The sequence below is a fragment of the Poromitra crassiceps genome, assembly GCF_964638095.1.
Source record: "Poromitra crassiceps genome assembly, chromosome: 3".
In the NCBI taxonomy this organism is placed as follows: domain Eukaryota; kingdom Metazoa; phylum Chordata; class Actinopteri; order Beryciformes; family Melamphaidae; genus Poromitra; species Poromitra crassiceps.
Genome location: NC_139625.1, coordinates 1,704,789 through 1,720,000, shown reverse-complemented (window position 1 = coordinate 1,720,000; position 15,212 = coordinate 1,704,789). Strand labels below are relative to the sequence as shown.

General features: G+C 46.5%; 1 protein-coding gene across 2 annotated transcripts in view; it reads left to right on the top strand.

Moving 5' to 3' along the window:
- asap3 (ArfGAP with SH3 domain, ankyrin repeat and PH domain 3) overlaps positions 1 to 2,826 on the top strand; it is a 74,916-nt gene extending 72,090 nt beyond the window's left edge. The window contains exons 24-26 of one of the 2 annotated variants that reach the window (XM_083633589.1): positions 622 to 838; positions 1,321 to 1,448; positions 1,802 to 2,826. In XM_083633589.1, coding sequence (XP_083489715.1) covers positions 622 to 838; positions 1,321 to 1,448; positions 1,802 to 1,814 — 358 coding nt within the window. In that variant the 3' untranslated portion in view covers positions 1,815 to 2,826. Of the gene's footprint in view, positions 1 to 621; positions 839 to 1,320; positions 1,453 to 1,801 lie in introns of both variants that reach the window. The other variant, XM_083633590.1, reaches the window with a different exon arrangement.
- Positions 2,827 to 15,212: the final 12,386 nt, after the last annotated feature.

Genomic DNA, 15,212 nt, shown 5'->3' with positions numbered 1-15,212 from the left:
AAAGTGTATTTTTAGACAAGTTTATTTATTTTCTTATCCTGCCTTAAATGCATTTCTTATTTTAGGATTAGACTTTTTTTTAATCTATTCATAAACTGCTCCATATGACTGAGGACCACCTCTAGTTTAGTTTCTCAAGCCAGACTATCTATATAGATCACAAGCTTCGAATACTCCATAGAGAGTCTGTACGTCTCCCCATTACAATTTGGCCCGAGGATGTTGTCATCTTCCAAAGAGAAAAAAAACACAAGGAAGTTCAGTGGTGTTTGACCAATCATGACAACATAACCGAGGTAGGTGATTGGGGAAATCGCCTCGGCCTCGAGCGGACATGCTTTTTGACCAGTATTCCCCTCCAGGTACTACAGAGACAGTTAGGTGGGAGCACTTGCAAATTGTGGAAGCCAACGAACGCATCTGTTTTAAGAGACGATCTCTTCATCTGTTTTAAGAGACGATCTCTTCATCTGTGTTAAGAGACGATCTCTTCATCTGTTTTAAGAGACGATCTCTTCATCTGTTTTAAGAGACGATCTCTTCATCTGTATTAAGAGACGATCTCTTCATCTGTATTAAGAGATGATCTCTAATCGGACTCACTTCTTCCTCCCTTTCCAGCTCAGAGAAGACCACGTCGTATCGCCGGACGAGCAGCGGAGCAGGAGTCCAGGGGAAGTGTGCTGCTTTGTCTCCCAGCTGCGTGGGGAGTCAGGAGGAGCTGTACTGCAGCCTGGTGGGGAACGGTCCCAGCCTGAGCCCAGGACCCACCCCGGCCCCGGCCCCATCCTCCTCACCTGCCATGGCCCCCGCCCCGCGACAACGCAGGAACGCTATGGTACAACCACACACACACACACACACACACACACACACACACACACACACACCTCCATTTAGAGAGTACTGCAGGGATGATGTCTTTTTGTAGGCCAACCTGGAAGTTAGTGGTTCCCTCGTCTCGAAGTCAACGGGATTTTAGCCTGAAATAAAGTCTGTGGTTAACAAAAGTTTATGAAACTGAGACCTTTGTGTTTCGCAAGATCATCTTCACAAACGAACGAAATACTTTTATGATTTTTGAAGCGCAAATGCGATGGCCCAAAATCGCGAGATGATCTTTTGGTACCAAAGCAATGACTGTTCCACGTCACAATGGCATAGATGTACTGTATTTCTCAATTCATAAAATGTTTTTAGTCCAGTTCTCAAGTCTGACGGGGTCTATATTTCTCTGTAATGTCAAGAGTGTGTGAGATTTCACAGTCAGTATCATTGTGCTGGTGGCACACTGATAAATGTATTGCCTGTCTCCTCCAGGTCTCTGGCAGCAGGTCCCGTCACAGGCGCGTCAAGGCTCTAGTCGACTGCCGAGCAGTCAGTTCTGAACAGCTGGCCTTTTTCAAAGATGAGATCATTCTGGTCACGGCCACCGATGACGCCCACTGGTGGGTGAGTGCAACTACAATTTCTTGCTTTCCATAATGGTGTGCAACCATTGCCTTGCCAATAGACCCTTCTCACGGGGGCCATTTTGGGTCGAAAAGGCAGGGTAAACACAGGTGCAAGCAAAACACTAATGAGGCTTTCCAAATTCCAATCATGGAAGTTGGAAACCCTCATTAGTGTTTTGCTTGCACCTGTGTTTACCCTGCCTTTTTGACCCAAAATGGCCCCCGTGAGAAGGGTCTATTGCTCATCTGGTAGTAACGTGAGAGATTTTGTGTGGACTTGTGATGTGAAATATGTGATTGAATTTGAATATATTCCAGAAATATCGTGTTGTCCTTTCATCTAACAGGTTGGCCACATAGAGGGGGATACATCCAGGAGTGGAACCTTCCCTGTTAACTATGTACACAAACTGACAGACTGAAGGGACGTGGAGTTATGGACAGAGTGTGTATGGTCACATGCCAGAGGAACTGAACCAGCATGGCATGCTTACTGGGAACTTCTCCTCGTCAGTCAGTGGAAAGCATCGAGAAATCTGTGCTCAAACTAGAGGATTTGAGCAAATCTGGAACGCTTCTGCTTGAGGACACAGTCACTCATCCAGGAAATCAAGAAGGGAACTAATACTGAAGCTTCTCACAGCCCCAGAAAGCCTCATTCCAAGGACAATATTGCCCCCTATTGGCCTATTCCAAGCATAACATGTTTCCCCAGTTGTCTGTTTGTGCTTTTAAAAGCCAGTAACCACTGTCCATAGGCTGTACTGATCCTAGATCTGTGCTTATAGAGGCTTCACTCAGTTTAATCATTACTGGCACATTTGTTAGGTTGAGCCGGCTGTACTGATCCTATATCTGTGCTTATAGAGGCTTCACTCAGTTTCATCATTGCTGACACATTTGTTAGGTTGAGCCGTCTGTACTGATCCTAGATCTGTGCTTAGAGGCTTCACTCAGTTTCATCATTGCTGACACATTTGTCAGGTTAAGCCGGCTGTACTGATCCTAGATTTGTGCTTAGAGGCAAAGCTTGCCTGTTGGCTCACTTGAGGAGATACAATCTCCTGAAGAGGCAGCAGGGCCTTAAACGTGTGCCTAGCCTGCTGCTGTATAGGGATGAATACAGAAACGTGTTGTTTTTTTAGTTGAATGGAAACTGAAGTCTCGTCCTTTCACTTGGGAGTGTGTTCAGACTTGGTAGGAGAATACCTGCCCAGTGTCTGTTGCCTCCTGCCCCTGGGAGACTCCCAAACTGGCTTTGTGCCCACTGGTCCTGTCTCCCAACACAGCGCCAGACCTCTGGGGCAGCCGGGACAGGATCTGAAACCTTAGCGCAGACGTCTAACCTGACTCTGGGCACGGCTGGCCGGGCGGGGGGCGGGGGGCGGGGGGATCCAGTTTCTTCTGGCTCCAGAGTCTGTCTCTGGAGAGTATAGGCAATAAGGAGGGTGTGTTCGGAAAGAGACTTCTTGTCTTCTGTTCTACGAGGGAAAAACGCTTTTAAAGGTAGGAGTGTTTGTTAGCAACAGCACTCCACTGTAGTCATTTGTTCATTGAAAACAATGGTACACCCTTATTGTATTGTGTTTATCAGACCAGATGCACATAAGCACACACTAGCCTTCCAGCATTGACATACTCTGTCTCATATTAGTCAAACACACACCGTAACATATCTCAGTGCAGTTACACTGTACATACTTATCCAAACACACACACCGTAACATATCTCACTGCAGTTACTCACACTGTACATACTTATCCAAACACTGCCATGCACTGTATATCTTTGCCGTTTTTCTATCAAACAATTTGATCATTGCAGATAGATAGTGTTACTCTATTGATGGTAATGGATTGGCTCTGCTTCAGTAGCAGACTAAAGGGTCTTCAGAGAGAGGAGAGAGAGCTGTGTCATCTCACAGAAATGATCTCGTTTCACTCAGTAGTGATTCTACACAAACTGAAATCACACACACACACATTGACAATGAGTAAATATGTGCACGCAGCAGCTGTACACTTGAATCATTCCTGTGTTTGAACAAGGGGGCCGGTGAGGACTTTGTCTATCTGTCTCTCACTGATGTTGCGTTGTTACTGTGTTAATGAATACGAAAACATCCTGACAGACTTCTCATTGTGAGGCAGTGGATGGCTGCACTATAATGGTCCTTACACATCAAGAGCGATGCGAATATAGTACGGCACGAAATTGCGATGCGAGTTTTGACCCACCTGTCAATCACAGCCACAGATGTGTACACGTCGGAAGCGAATTTCTGAAAAATCGACCGTGGTTCGAAAAAATAAACGCCGCAATGACGCTCAGCGAAACATTCGCCGTTGGTATGCAGCACGGTTGCACTGACTGATATAGGTTCGGAGAATATTATTGACGTGCGAATTAATCGCACGAAAAAAACGCTCCCGATGTGTAAGGACCTTTAGGACGAATTCTCTATAAGTATTGTAGGAACTCCGGAAATGTAAGCACTAGTAAATTAGTTCAATTTAGTTTGAGAGTACAATATCTTTCTTGACTGTTGTAACATGTTATAAAACACATGTCTAATAAAGTACCTATACTCTTTTATAGTGTCATATGTTTCTTATCGTATAATATGCAGGTGCTGGGCTCACACTGTCCAAATGCACACACACACACACACATGCACACAAACTGTGCTGGGCTCACACTGTCCAAATGCACACATGCACACACGCACGCGCGCACACACACACACACACACACAGACATGCACACAAACTGTGCTGGGCTTACACTGTCACAGAGTGCTTCCTGCCCAATGCTAGCAGGCATTGATTCAATAATTGAGTGAGTGAAGCCTCCGTCCAAGTAATGAATGTTATAAAAATAACTATGAGAAAGAGGAGAGGAGCCAGTACCACCATCCATACCTCTCACTAAAAGACATGAACATACAGTAGCAAGAAGATGCTGCACACCCAAGTTTAAAATACACATCTCTGTGACCGTCTTTAATGTTTTGAAGAATAGAAGGGTTAAAGGGACAGCTCACCCTAAAATCCAAAATACATATTTTTGCATGGATCACAGTGACAGTAGGATTTATTCCATTACTTTATCCTGTTATCCCCAAAGTGGTTAAAGGGACAGCTCACCCTAAAATCCAAAAGACATATATACCCTCTCACCTGTAGTGCTATTTATCCATCTATATCGTTTTGTGTTATTCGCCTGAGTTTTGGAGATATCGGCCGTAGAGATGTCTGCCTTCTCTCCAATACAATGGAACAGGATGGCACTCGGCTTGTAGTGCTCGAAGCGCCCCAAAAAAATACATTTGAAAAACTCAACAGTCTTTCCAGAAATCATGACCCGGTTACTCAAGATAATGCACAGACTTTGTTGTGAGCAGTTTCATCTAGGAACTATTTTCTTTTGTAGGAACTAGCTAGCAGCTAGCGGGCGTAGTTCGGTCAAAAGAAAATAGTTCCTACATGAAACTGCTCATAACAAAGTCTGTGGATTATCTTGAGTAACGGGGTCATGATTTCTGGAAACTGGAAAGAGACATTTCTGTTGAGTTTATCAAATGTGTTTCTTTGGCACTTTGAGCACCACAAGCCGAGTGCCATCCAGTTCCATTGTATTGGAGACAAGACGGAAACTCTGCGGCTGATATCTCCAAAACTCAGGCAACTAACACAAAACGATATACTGTAGATGGATAAATAGCACTACAGTGAGAGGGAATAATATGTCTTTTGGATTTTAGGGTGTGCTGTCCCTTTAACCGCTTTGGGATAACAGGATAAAGTAATGGAATAAATCCTACTGTCACTGTGATCCATCCATCCAAAATGTTAAGTCAGTCATGTTCTTGTTCTTTCAGCCATATCAGGAAATACAATTCACTGAAGATCACCTGCAGCACATTTTGATTCTTGATTTTCAGAACTCAAAACTCATGGAAATTAAATGTGATAAAAGGCCCAAATCAATCAATCAGCTTCCCTTTAGTATTATAGTTCACCAATTTCACAGTGAACCCTGAAGGGTTACGGCTGTTTTATGGTTATAAAAAGTGTCTGTCAACAGTGTCTTAAGACACATAGGCTACTTATGTCTTCTTCTTTTTTTTTACATCATTTTTGTCTTTAAAGTGTAACTAACCCCCAAAACACTTTTTTTCAGCTTTTAACCAATATATATGACTTTGGGGGTGATGTGTGAAGAATTCTGGTCAAAATTTCCACATTTGACACCAAACTGTTGCCATTTTACCATTTGTATCATTTTTCAGCAGCATATCTGGCATAAGCGCCCTCTAAAGGTCGAACACTGCTTTTTTTTTCTCAAATGAATGGGATATTTGACACGTCGTGATGTCACGGTGAACCAAAGACTATGGGATTTCAAGATAATTACTCCCCTACCCCCCCTGTACCCTTTCGGCTCCTCACAACTCCAAGCCTATTCCTATTGAAGTTTGCTCTTAAAATACTGAACCAAACGTCGTCAAAGTTGGCACATGTCTTAATTATAGTTAGTTTCCCGCTGAATGTGTCACTACTTTATTAATATCTTACCTGGATAAGCTTGAATGATGATGTATATATTATCAGTCCGAGTTGGAAGCACTGTCTCCAGCCCAGGCAGGCGGAGCGGGCGGGAGAGAGTCGTACTCATAGACTGTATATAATATCTGGACCACCTTAGCTATATGTTTTTGACACGGCAAAATGAAGCTCATTTCCCGATATTGTTTGATTTCATTTGATTGGATGAATGGATTTTCCTGTTGCATTGTGGGAAATCTGTTCAAACCTGGAGCCGGGAAAACAGGAAAGGGAGTGAGCGTGGACAGGACTCGGGGGAGGGTTTCCTCCGCCACGGCATCCATCTTGTTCATGTTATTTTCCCTGCTAGCCGTTAGCTTGGCTAACAAATGTTGCTAACGTTAGTTGCTATTGCTAGCCTTGCTCCATTGCTCTCACAGTGAATACAATAGCCCGAAGAAAAACCGGAGTATTATTTCCTCCAGACCTCGCGCGGCGTCACCAGCCTGCCGCTTGCATCTTCCACAAAATCGAGGTAATCTTATTTTCTAACGTAACGCTAATTGCATAGCATGACATTAACGCTAGCTACGTTAGACTAGAGTAGCATAAGTTAACGTTATACAACGTTAAACAGTATTGCATGCTGCACAGATTCGGACGTAGACAGAAAACAAACGCAGTTCTGTTTACCTAGGTTACCTCTTTGAGATGAGGCAGATTCAAAGCATACTCATATGATCTACCAGCTATAGCGTTATATATCTAGCTAACGTTAGATAACTATCAATCAATGAGGGGGAACAAGGGGGTTCAACTCCTCTGGATAGTTTATCCACCTCTGCATTTACAGTAGCCTTGTAATCAGCGTCTTGGTACAAGGCTACATTTACAGTATTTACCAATCGCACGTAGTGTTGGGTAAGCAAACGTTAACGTTATACAGTGATTAACAGTGTCTAATTCGTTTCTTCCAGGGGTAGCCGCCGTCCAGTAGCAGATGGGACACACACAACAGAGGATCATGATTTGTGAAGATCAAAGCAATAATATTCTGTTCTCCTGAGATTAACGCTAAACTACACAACAGAGGATCATGATTTGTGAAGATCAAAGCTATAATATTCTGTTCAAGTTGTAGCTAGTGCCAGTGACCGGAGAATATTGTTATATTTGCTTGTTTTAATGCTTTTGTCAATAAACATTGTCAACAAAGATAGCCTTGTTGTATATTATCATGTATAAGATTGTTGATGTCGAGTGAACACAAACTACGAACCGAAGATTGACATGACGACGGAGAAACCAGCAGTCTGCTTCAATCAATGAATGCTTAATATTTATTGAAATGAAATATGGTGATATCTGGTGGGCTGAAATTACTCTCTCTAGCTAGGGTAACTGGCTTATATTGTCATATTATTGTAATGTCTGCTACACCATACAAATATATTTCGATATAATTCAAACAATTAGCTCACCATGGGCTGGACTGTATTGCTGTGAAAAATTTACATTTGATTGTTTTAAGTGTTACACGTTATATTTTTAACTGAGCTTTGCGGAATTACCTCAACACAATTGTGTATCAGCTTTAAATGTCCAATATATACAGCGTTAAACAAACGACCAGCAGCATTCAAATGTGCAAAAACGTTATATTTATTGAAATGTGGTGATCATGTCACAAGTCACATTACATAACTGTAGCACTTCTTTAACCCCCTTTGTTTTTACAGGGTAGTGCCACCTGAATTCCCTCTTGTATCGCTACGTTATAAGTATATAATTATAACCCTTGAGGTTTGGTTTAGTTTTGAATGTCAGTAATGTCTAGTTATTGACCCACAATTCACCCTTGCAGTGAACCTTCACCATCAGCTCTGGTAAGTGCCCTTTAAAATTTAGTCCCACTAGTACACTATATTATCTAAATGTTAATCAATTATCTATATAAATAAATATACAAATATGATAATATATCGGTCTAATATACTAATCCTATGTACTAATCATTTGTTTTTTCCCTTCTCCCTTCTAGTGTATGACCCAGGACCTTAAGGTAAGTACCTCTTAACAGGAAATGATGTCACTCATACAAGGTAAGTTTATAGAAAAATATAGTATTTAGTATCTTAAATGAAATGGCAATACACTGGAGCAGTATTTCAGGAAATCAAAATAATAAACAAACTCTTTCAGTTCTTTTCAGAAATTCAAATAATAACACAGTATCTCTGTTGGTGTTTTCAGATACTCTCCATCCTCAATGCAACCTGTGGAACACACTCAACACTCTGATAGAAGATAGCAGGCTAGCATGCATAAACAACCAAACAAACAAACCAACACAATCCTGTGTGTCTCCAATATCAGCAATGCTACATCAAAGCTACATCGTTAGCATCCACAGTTTCCCAAAACAAATCCCACCCTCGTTGCAGATCTGAGTCGTTGCTCGGGTACGTTGAGGCTTACAAACTTTATAGCCGCTTCGCTCCCAAAGTGAGCTAAAATAAAGAAAGGTACCTGTAGTCCTTGATGTGAAACGAACGAACACAGGGCAATGGTGTGCGAGTGACTGGCAGGCAGGCCGTAGATTGAGCAGAGCGGTCCTCCCTCCTGGTCGGCTAACGTTGATGGCAGCCTTGGCGTGGAGAGGCACAGGAACAAATCCCCCGACGTCACCTTTACTCTGCGTTCAAGCCGAACACCGTGCAAACGTCGGCTAAACAGACTTCGGTCAACGTGCGGTACTCACTTATCTGGCAGGCACCAGTTAACACGAAGCTAACCACTGACTGAGCTAGTACAGTGGCCCTACAACACGCGATAACTAGCTTCACTAGCCGAGAAGCTAATGTCATGCGCCCGTAGCATCAAATTGTCCAGCAGACTCCAGGCGTTCCCAATACAGCTCTCACAGGCTGTCCGCCCTGGGATTCCCGTAGCTTTCACCGGAACGTCGGCTAAGTCTATACTGGTTATCAAAATCAAACAGATCTCTCTCTGTGTGGCTCGCTCTCCGCTGCCGTCTCTCTTGCATCCGTCTCCTTGCTCGTTCTCGACACCACTCCTGCTCCGCGCTCTGCTCATGTGATCCTCCCAGCCAATCACTCGACGCCAAAACCATGCGGTCGCTATCACGTCCCCTAGACCAGGAAATGAACTGTCCAATCCCCGTCCCAGGAAACCAAACAAGGAAGGACCCCACGGGCACTCCCACTGAAGTCAATTAAAGGCACATTTCCACTTTCCTAAACATTTACAGATTACTGCATCTTCACAGGTAATTATTATAACACAGGTAAGTATGACACAGGTAAGTATGACACAGGTAAGTATGACACAGGTAAGTATGACACAGGTAAGTATATAACACAGGTAAGTATGACACAGGTAAGTATGACACACACTCCCAGACACACACACACAACTTAAAGAGCCTAAAAACAAAAATATTAAACCCCGCTTAAACACCTGGGTTACACCCTCCCCCCCCTTAAATGTGAATGCCCTCATTCACCTAGCTACTCGGGGCAGGTTGGGAAAACAAATGTTTCAACAGGGCATGAGCTACATCCGGTCCACTGCCGTTTGCTTGAATGGTAACACCCACCCCCCGATGTATGATGGTAATAGGCTGATCCCTGGATCTGCCTGGCTCGTCATAGGTAAGTTTAACCACTGGTTTAATGGTCCTTTTCCCTGGCGTTGCTGCCTGAGCGGGTGCACCTGTCTGTTCGGGTGTCGATGCATGTGTGATGGTCGGTGCGATTTCCTCTACATCCCTAACCTCTTCGTTCCTAACTATTTCCTCCCTACCTACTTCCTCCTCTGGCATCACCCTTACTTCTACCTCAGGAGCTCCTTCTGGATTGATGTCTGAACCCTCTTCTAGTTCACCTGGCTCTCCCTCACTCGGGTCCTCCTCGACTACGAGTGGTGGTTCCCCTGGGGAAGGAACGTTTATAACTGAGTCACGCCTAACCCTGACTTCTGGCCTTTGCCTCCGGTCATAGAAATCTTCGTAAGGCGCCCTGGCTAAATTCTCTTCATCGTCTGAAGAAGAATCAGACAAGCACCCCTCCTGTTCACTGACAGGCGGGGAAACCGGTATAGGCGGGTCCCTCCTTTGCCTGGCTCTGGTTACCACCCTAACTGGGCTCGGCTCCCTTTCGGGCCGGGATAGCCGCACTAACTGCCCTATGGGCAAAAGATGATCCCGATGTATGGTCTTCACCACTCCATGCCCATCCTCCGGCTTTATACGATACACTGGTAAGTTAGGAAGCTTACCTTCCACTACATAAGGCAACGAACTCCATCGGCTCTGTAACTTATGTTTCCCCTTCAGACCTAAGTTCTTGAGAAGGACGCGGTCCCCTGGTTCTAACTTATGGAAACCTACCCTCCTATCATAGGCCTGTTTGTTTCTCTGATGGTTCTTTGTGGCTTCATCAGATGCCAGTTGGAACGCCTGTTTCAAATCCTCTTTGAGCTTGGACACATACTTACCGTGGTGACCACCCTCCTTCCCATCAGGGGAAGTCCCAAAGCAGATGTCAACCGGCAACCTGGCTTCTCTCCCGAACATCAAGTAATATGGGGAATACCCCGTGGCATCACACTTGGTGCTGTTGTAAGCGTGAACCAGATAAGTGACGTGCTGACTCCACCTTCTTCTCTTTTCCTGACTCATGGTCCCTAGCATGGACAGAAGGGTCCGGTTGAAACGTTCTGGCTGCGGGTCTCCCTGTGGATGGTAAGGGGTGGTACGCGACTTGCGTATGCCAAGCGTCTTCAACATCTCCTTAATCAACTTACTCTCGAAATCTCTGCCCTGGTCAGAGTGAATCCGTGCTGGTAGCCCGTAATGAATGAAATATTTGTCCACCAGGATCTTTGCCACAGTGAGGGCCTTTTGATCTCTGGCTGGGAAAGCTTGAGCGTACCGCGTGAAGTGATCGGTCACGACTAACACGTTGCAGATACCCTTGGAATCTGGTTCCATGGACAGGAAATCAATGCAGACTAAATCCATAGGACCTCCGCTGACTATCTGCTGTAAAGGCGCGGCTCGCTGGCAGGGGCTCTTTCGAGTGACGCACTCTCCACAATTCTTGATGTGTTGTTCAACGTCCCAGGCCAGGCGCGGCCAATAAAATCTGGTCCTCACTAAGTCAGTCGTCCGCTCTACGCCTAAGTGTCCCAAATCGTCATGCATAGCCTTCAAGACATTGGCCCTGTACTCAGCTGGCAACACAAGCTGGAAAACCTCCCCAGTAGACCTCTTGCTCTGCCTATGGAGTAGCCCGTCTCTAAGTACTAGCCTTCCTAGCTCCTTCTTCATCAACTTCAATGGAGTACTCATGTCTATGCTTTCCGGCCACCTACCCTGCTGCAATGCCTGTATGACCGGTCCAATGACTTCGTCGCTCTGTTGGGCTGTCTTCAACTCCATACGAGATAGCTGACCAGGAGCACTCACGTCTACTCTTGTGGGATAGGCATAGACGGCTGGAATAGATTCAGGGGAAGCACCTAGTTGCTCTATGTATCGGGGCGGGCAAGCCCAAGAGCTCTGTGCACAGATGCACCGGCAGATCGATGTAACCCCCGCTTTGGGAATGGTCTCCCACTCGGCGCCTTCCTCTCTACTCTCCTGTCTAGACAACAAATCAGCGTCTATGTTATTCTTCCCTGGTCGGTAAGAAATGTCAAATTCGTACGCTGACAGGGCGGCCAACCAACGGTGTCCCGTGGCATTGAGCTTGGCAGTAGTAAGAACGTACGTCAACGGGTTGTTATCAGTACGTACCGTGAAACGAGCTCCATACAGGTAATCGTGGAGTTTATCCACTACCGCCCACTTTAAGGCAAGGAACTCTAGCTGGTGTATGGGGTAATTTTTCTCGGACGCACTCAGTTTCCGGCTCGCAAAAGCTACAGGCCTCAAACCCTCAGCATATTCTTGGTAAAGTACCGCTCCCAACCCGGAAAGGCTAGCGTCTACATGCAGTATGTAGGGCTTGTTCGGATCAGCGAAGGCCAATACCGGAGCATTGGTAAGACGGTGTATGATGCTCTGAAAAGCCTGAGTGCATGCCAAGTCCCATCTATCCCCAAAGGGTTCCGCCTCGTCAAAGTACGGTGGATCGGGTTGTGTTCTCTCTCCTCGCGAACGCGTCTTAGGTTTCCGCCCACGCTGAGTGGGTGGGTATCCTCTGGTCAACTCCGTGAGCGGGCAGACAACGGAAGAATAATTGGCGATAAAGCGTCGGTAATAGCCACAGAAACCTAAGAAAGACCTCAGACCCCTAAGGTCAGTAGGCTGGGGCCAAGCGGTGACGGCCTCGATCTTGGCCGGATCGGTGGCCACGCCCTCTGCCGACACGATGTGTCCAACGTATTTCACTTTGGGCTGGCAGAATTGGCACTTGTCCAAAGAAATCTTGAGCCCTACTTCCTGCAGGCGATCCAAGACTTTCATTAGTCTCTCTTCATGTTCTTCCAAAGTCCGTCCGAAAATGATCAGGTCATCGAGGTAGACTAATACCTGTAAAAGGTTCATGTCCCCCACAGCTTTTTCCATTAAACGCTGAAACGTCGCTGGAGCCCCAGTGACGCCTTGCGGCATCCGCTCGAACTGATAGAACCCCAGGGGACAAATGAACGCGGTTTTCTCTTTGTCCTCCTCTTTCATGGCGATCTGATAATACCCGCTTCTTAAGTCCAAAACCGAGAACCATTTACTGCCTGACAGACAATCAAGGGCGTCATCGATACGTGGAGTAGTGTACTGATCGGGTATCGTTCTATTGTTCAAAGTGCGGTAGTCGATGCACATACGCACTTTACCACTCTTTTTCCGAACGATCACTATCGCCGATGCGTACGGGCTCCTAGACTCCTTGATAATTCCAGTGGCTAACAACTCCTGTATGTGTCGCCTCACGTCGTCTATATCCGCTGGTGCTAGACGCCTCGATCTCTCTCGGAACGGTCGATCATCAGAAAGTCGGATGCTATGTTCTACTCCCTTAGCAAGCCCAACGTCCCACTCGCTTAAAGAGAAAACATCTGCTCGCTGGATCAGTTTACGCCTAAGCCTTTCTTTCCATTCCTCTGAGATATTAGAGTCACCAAAGTCAATATCGGACGCCTCGAACCCTTCCCTCGGCTCTGGCTCTGGCTTCGGAACGGATTTCACAATGTCTGTCGGATAGAGATATCCGATAATGGTGCCTTCAGCTATCGCTACCTCCCTCTGGGACTCATTCTGGAGCAATACCGTAAGCTTCTGTGTGTCAATAGCGTAACGAGGAACTACCATGGGTGTTAACAACACTCCACCCGGGAGAGGGTCGTTGGGCGCGACGTCTACCAGAAGGATGTCCTTCTCGCCTGTCCGCTCAAACTCTACGTGGCACAGCACTGGGCAGCTAACTCCCGGTGGCAGTTTCAAACTCCCGGGCCCAGCCCACTGCACATATCCTACCTCCTCCTCCTCAGTCTCCTGCGGCCATGCCTTGGGGCTCTCGGGTACCTTGACCTCTCCGACTTCCCCGCTCGGGGCACGGGCTATTTTGACTCCAACTTCCTGTCCATAAATTCTGGCTAAACGCTGAGGCAGGCTTGCCTTGGCATTGGTGCCAATAAGAACAGGCGTCTGCTCTGGCCCCTGTGATGAGGGGCAGATCAAAGCCATCACGGAAACGGAAGTGGGAGCGTCTTTGGTCTTTTGTGGGAATTCCATCTCCACCACCACATAGCCTCGGTATGGGTAACTCGAATCACTAAGACCCCAGATGTCCAGACCAGCCACAGGGTGAATCGGAACATCCGCCAGGTAAGTGTTGTACCATTTTTCAAAAATTATGGTTACTTGTGAACCACTGTCTAACACCGCGTCACAAAGATGTCCATTTATCCTGACAGCCTCGATGGAAGGGGGACCCACCAAGCCTTTGGGGATCTCTCGACTACTAAGAACGTCCACCGCGCTCTTCTTCGAGTGACACGCTACATTTCTAGTGTCAGCAGATGAGTTAGGCCTCTCATAGGGACCTCGCGCCTTTTTAAGAGACCGGATAAGCTTCTGAATGACTTGGGCCTGGTTTTCAGGGTTCTTACACTTACCTGCGTAGTGTCCGTTTTCGCCACAACGATAACAGAAGTATTCATCAGGGTCAGCGGGGCCCCTCCGTGGTGGCGGATGGGAAACGTTGGTACGCGACGCCTCCACTGTCAATGCGGCCACGGGCACCTCTACCGACTGCAGTTGTTTATTTTCGACCTTCTGTTTCAAACGCTTTAACTGTTTTTTTAACGCTACTACTTCGTCATCTTTACGGGTGTCAAGACTAGGGGCAGGGGCAACCTGTTCCGGTTTATCCCGCTCCTCCTTAGGCTCGAGGTTTGAGCTCACCATAGCGACGCACAACTCCTTGATTTCTTTCATTTCAGCCTTAAGCAGCCGCAACTCATCTCGCTTACTTTCAGTGTCTGCTTGCACATGCCTAGTTAAGACGGACGGATTCAATTTGGTACGAGAGGCCTCATACTCTTCCTCTGAGCGCACCTCTTGTAACAACTGCAAGAAAGTGGGTGGAGCGACTCGTCTTTCTCTCAACCGGAGATTCACCAGCATGATGTCTGAGGCGACTGAGCCTCTCAAGAGCTGTTCCAGTCGCGCCTTATCGGCGCTACCTGGCAAAAGTCCCCCTCGCTCCACTACTTTGGAGAGGGCCCGATCCAGGCGCCTTAAGAAGTCTGACAGCTTCTCATTGTCTCGCTGGCGCATCAACCTAAACGCAAAGTACAGGTCCTCACCCGATTCCACTGTCCCGAATACCTGCTCTAATGCCTCTAAACATATAACAGGGCCCACATTAGGGTCACTGGCGCGCGCGGCTTTCACTATGGCCAGGGCAGGCCCCTTCAAACTCTCAACTACTCGACGACGCTTCTCCTTCCAGGAACACTCGCTTTCTTCAACCATAAGTTTGGCTTGCTCCAACCATGGCTCAAAGGATTCTTCCCCCACGGGGACAGGTGAGTTACCGGAGAATTGACGTAAACGTCGATAGTTGTTATGTTCATTGGGCGGCCTAGCCCGATCCAACAGCTCCCCCAACGCACGTAGGACTGGATCTGTGGAAGGAGAAGGAACGTCGGGTACCCCATACATTTCTCTCACGTCATCGA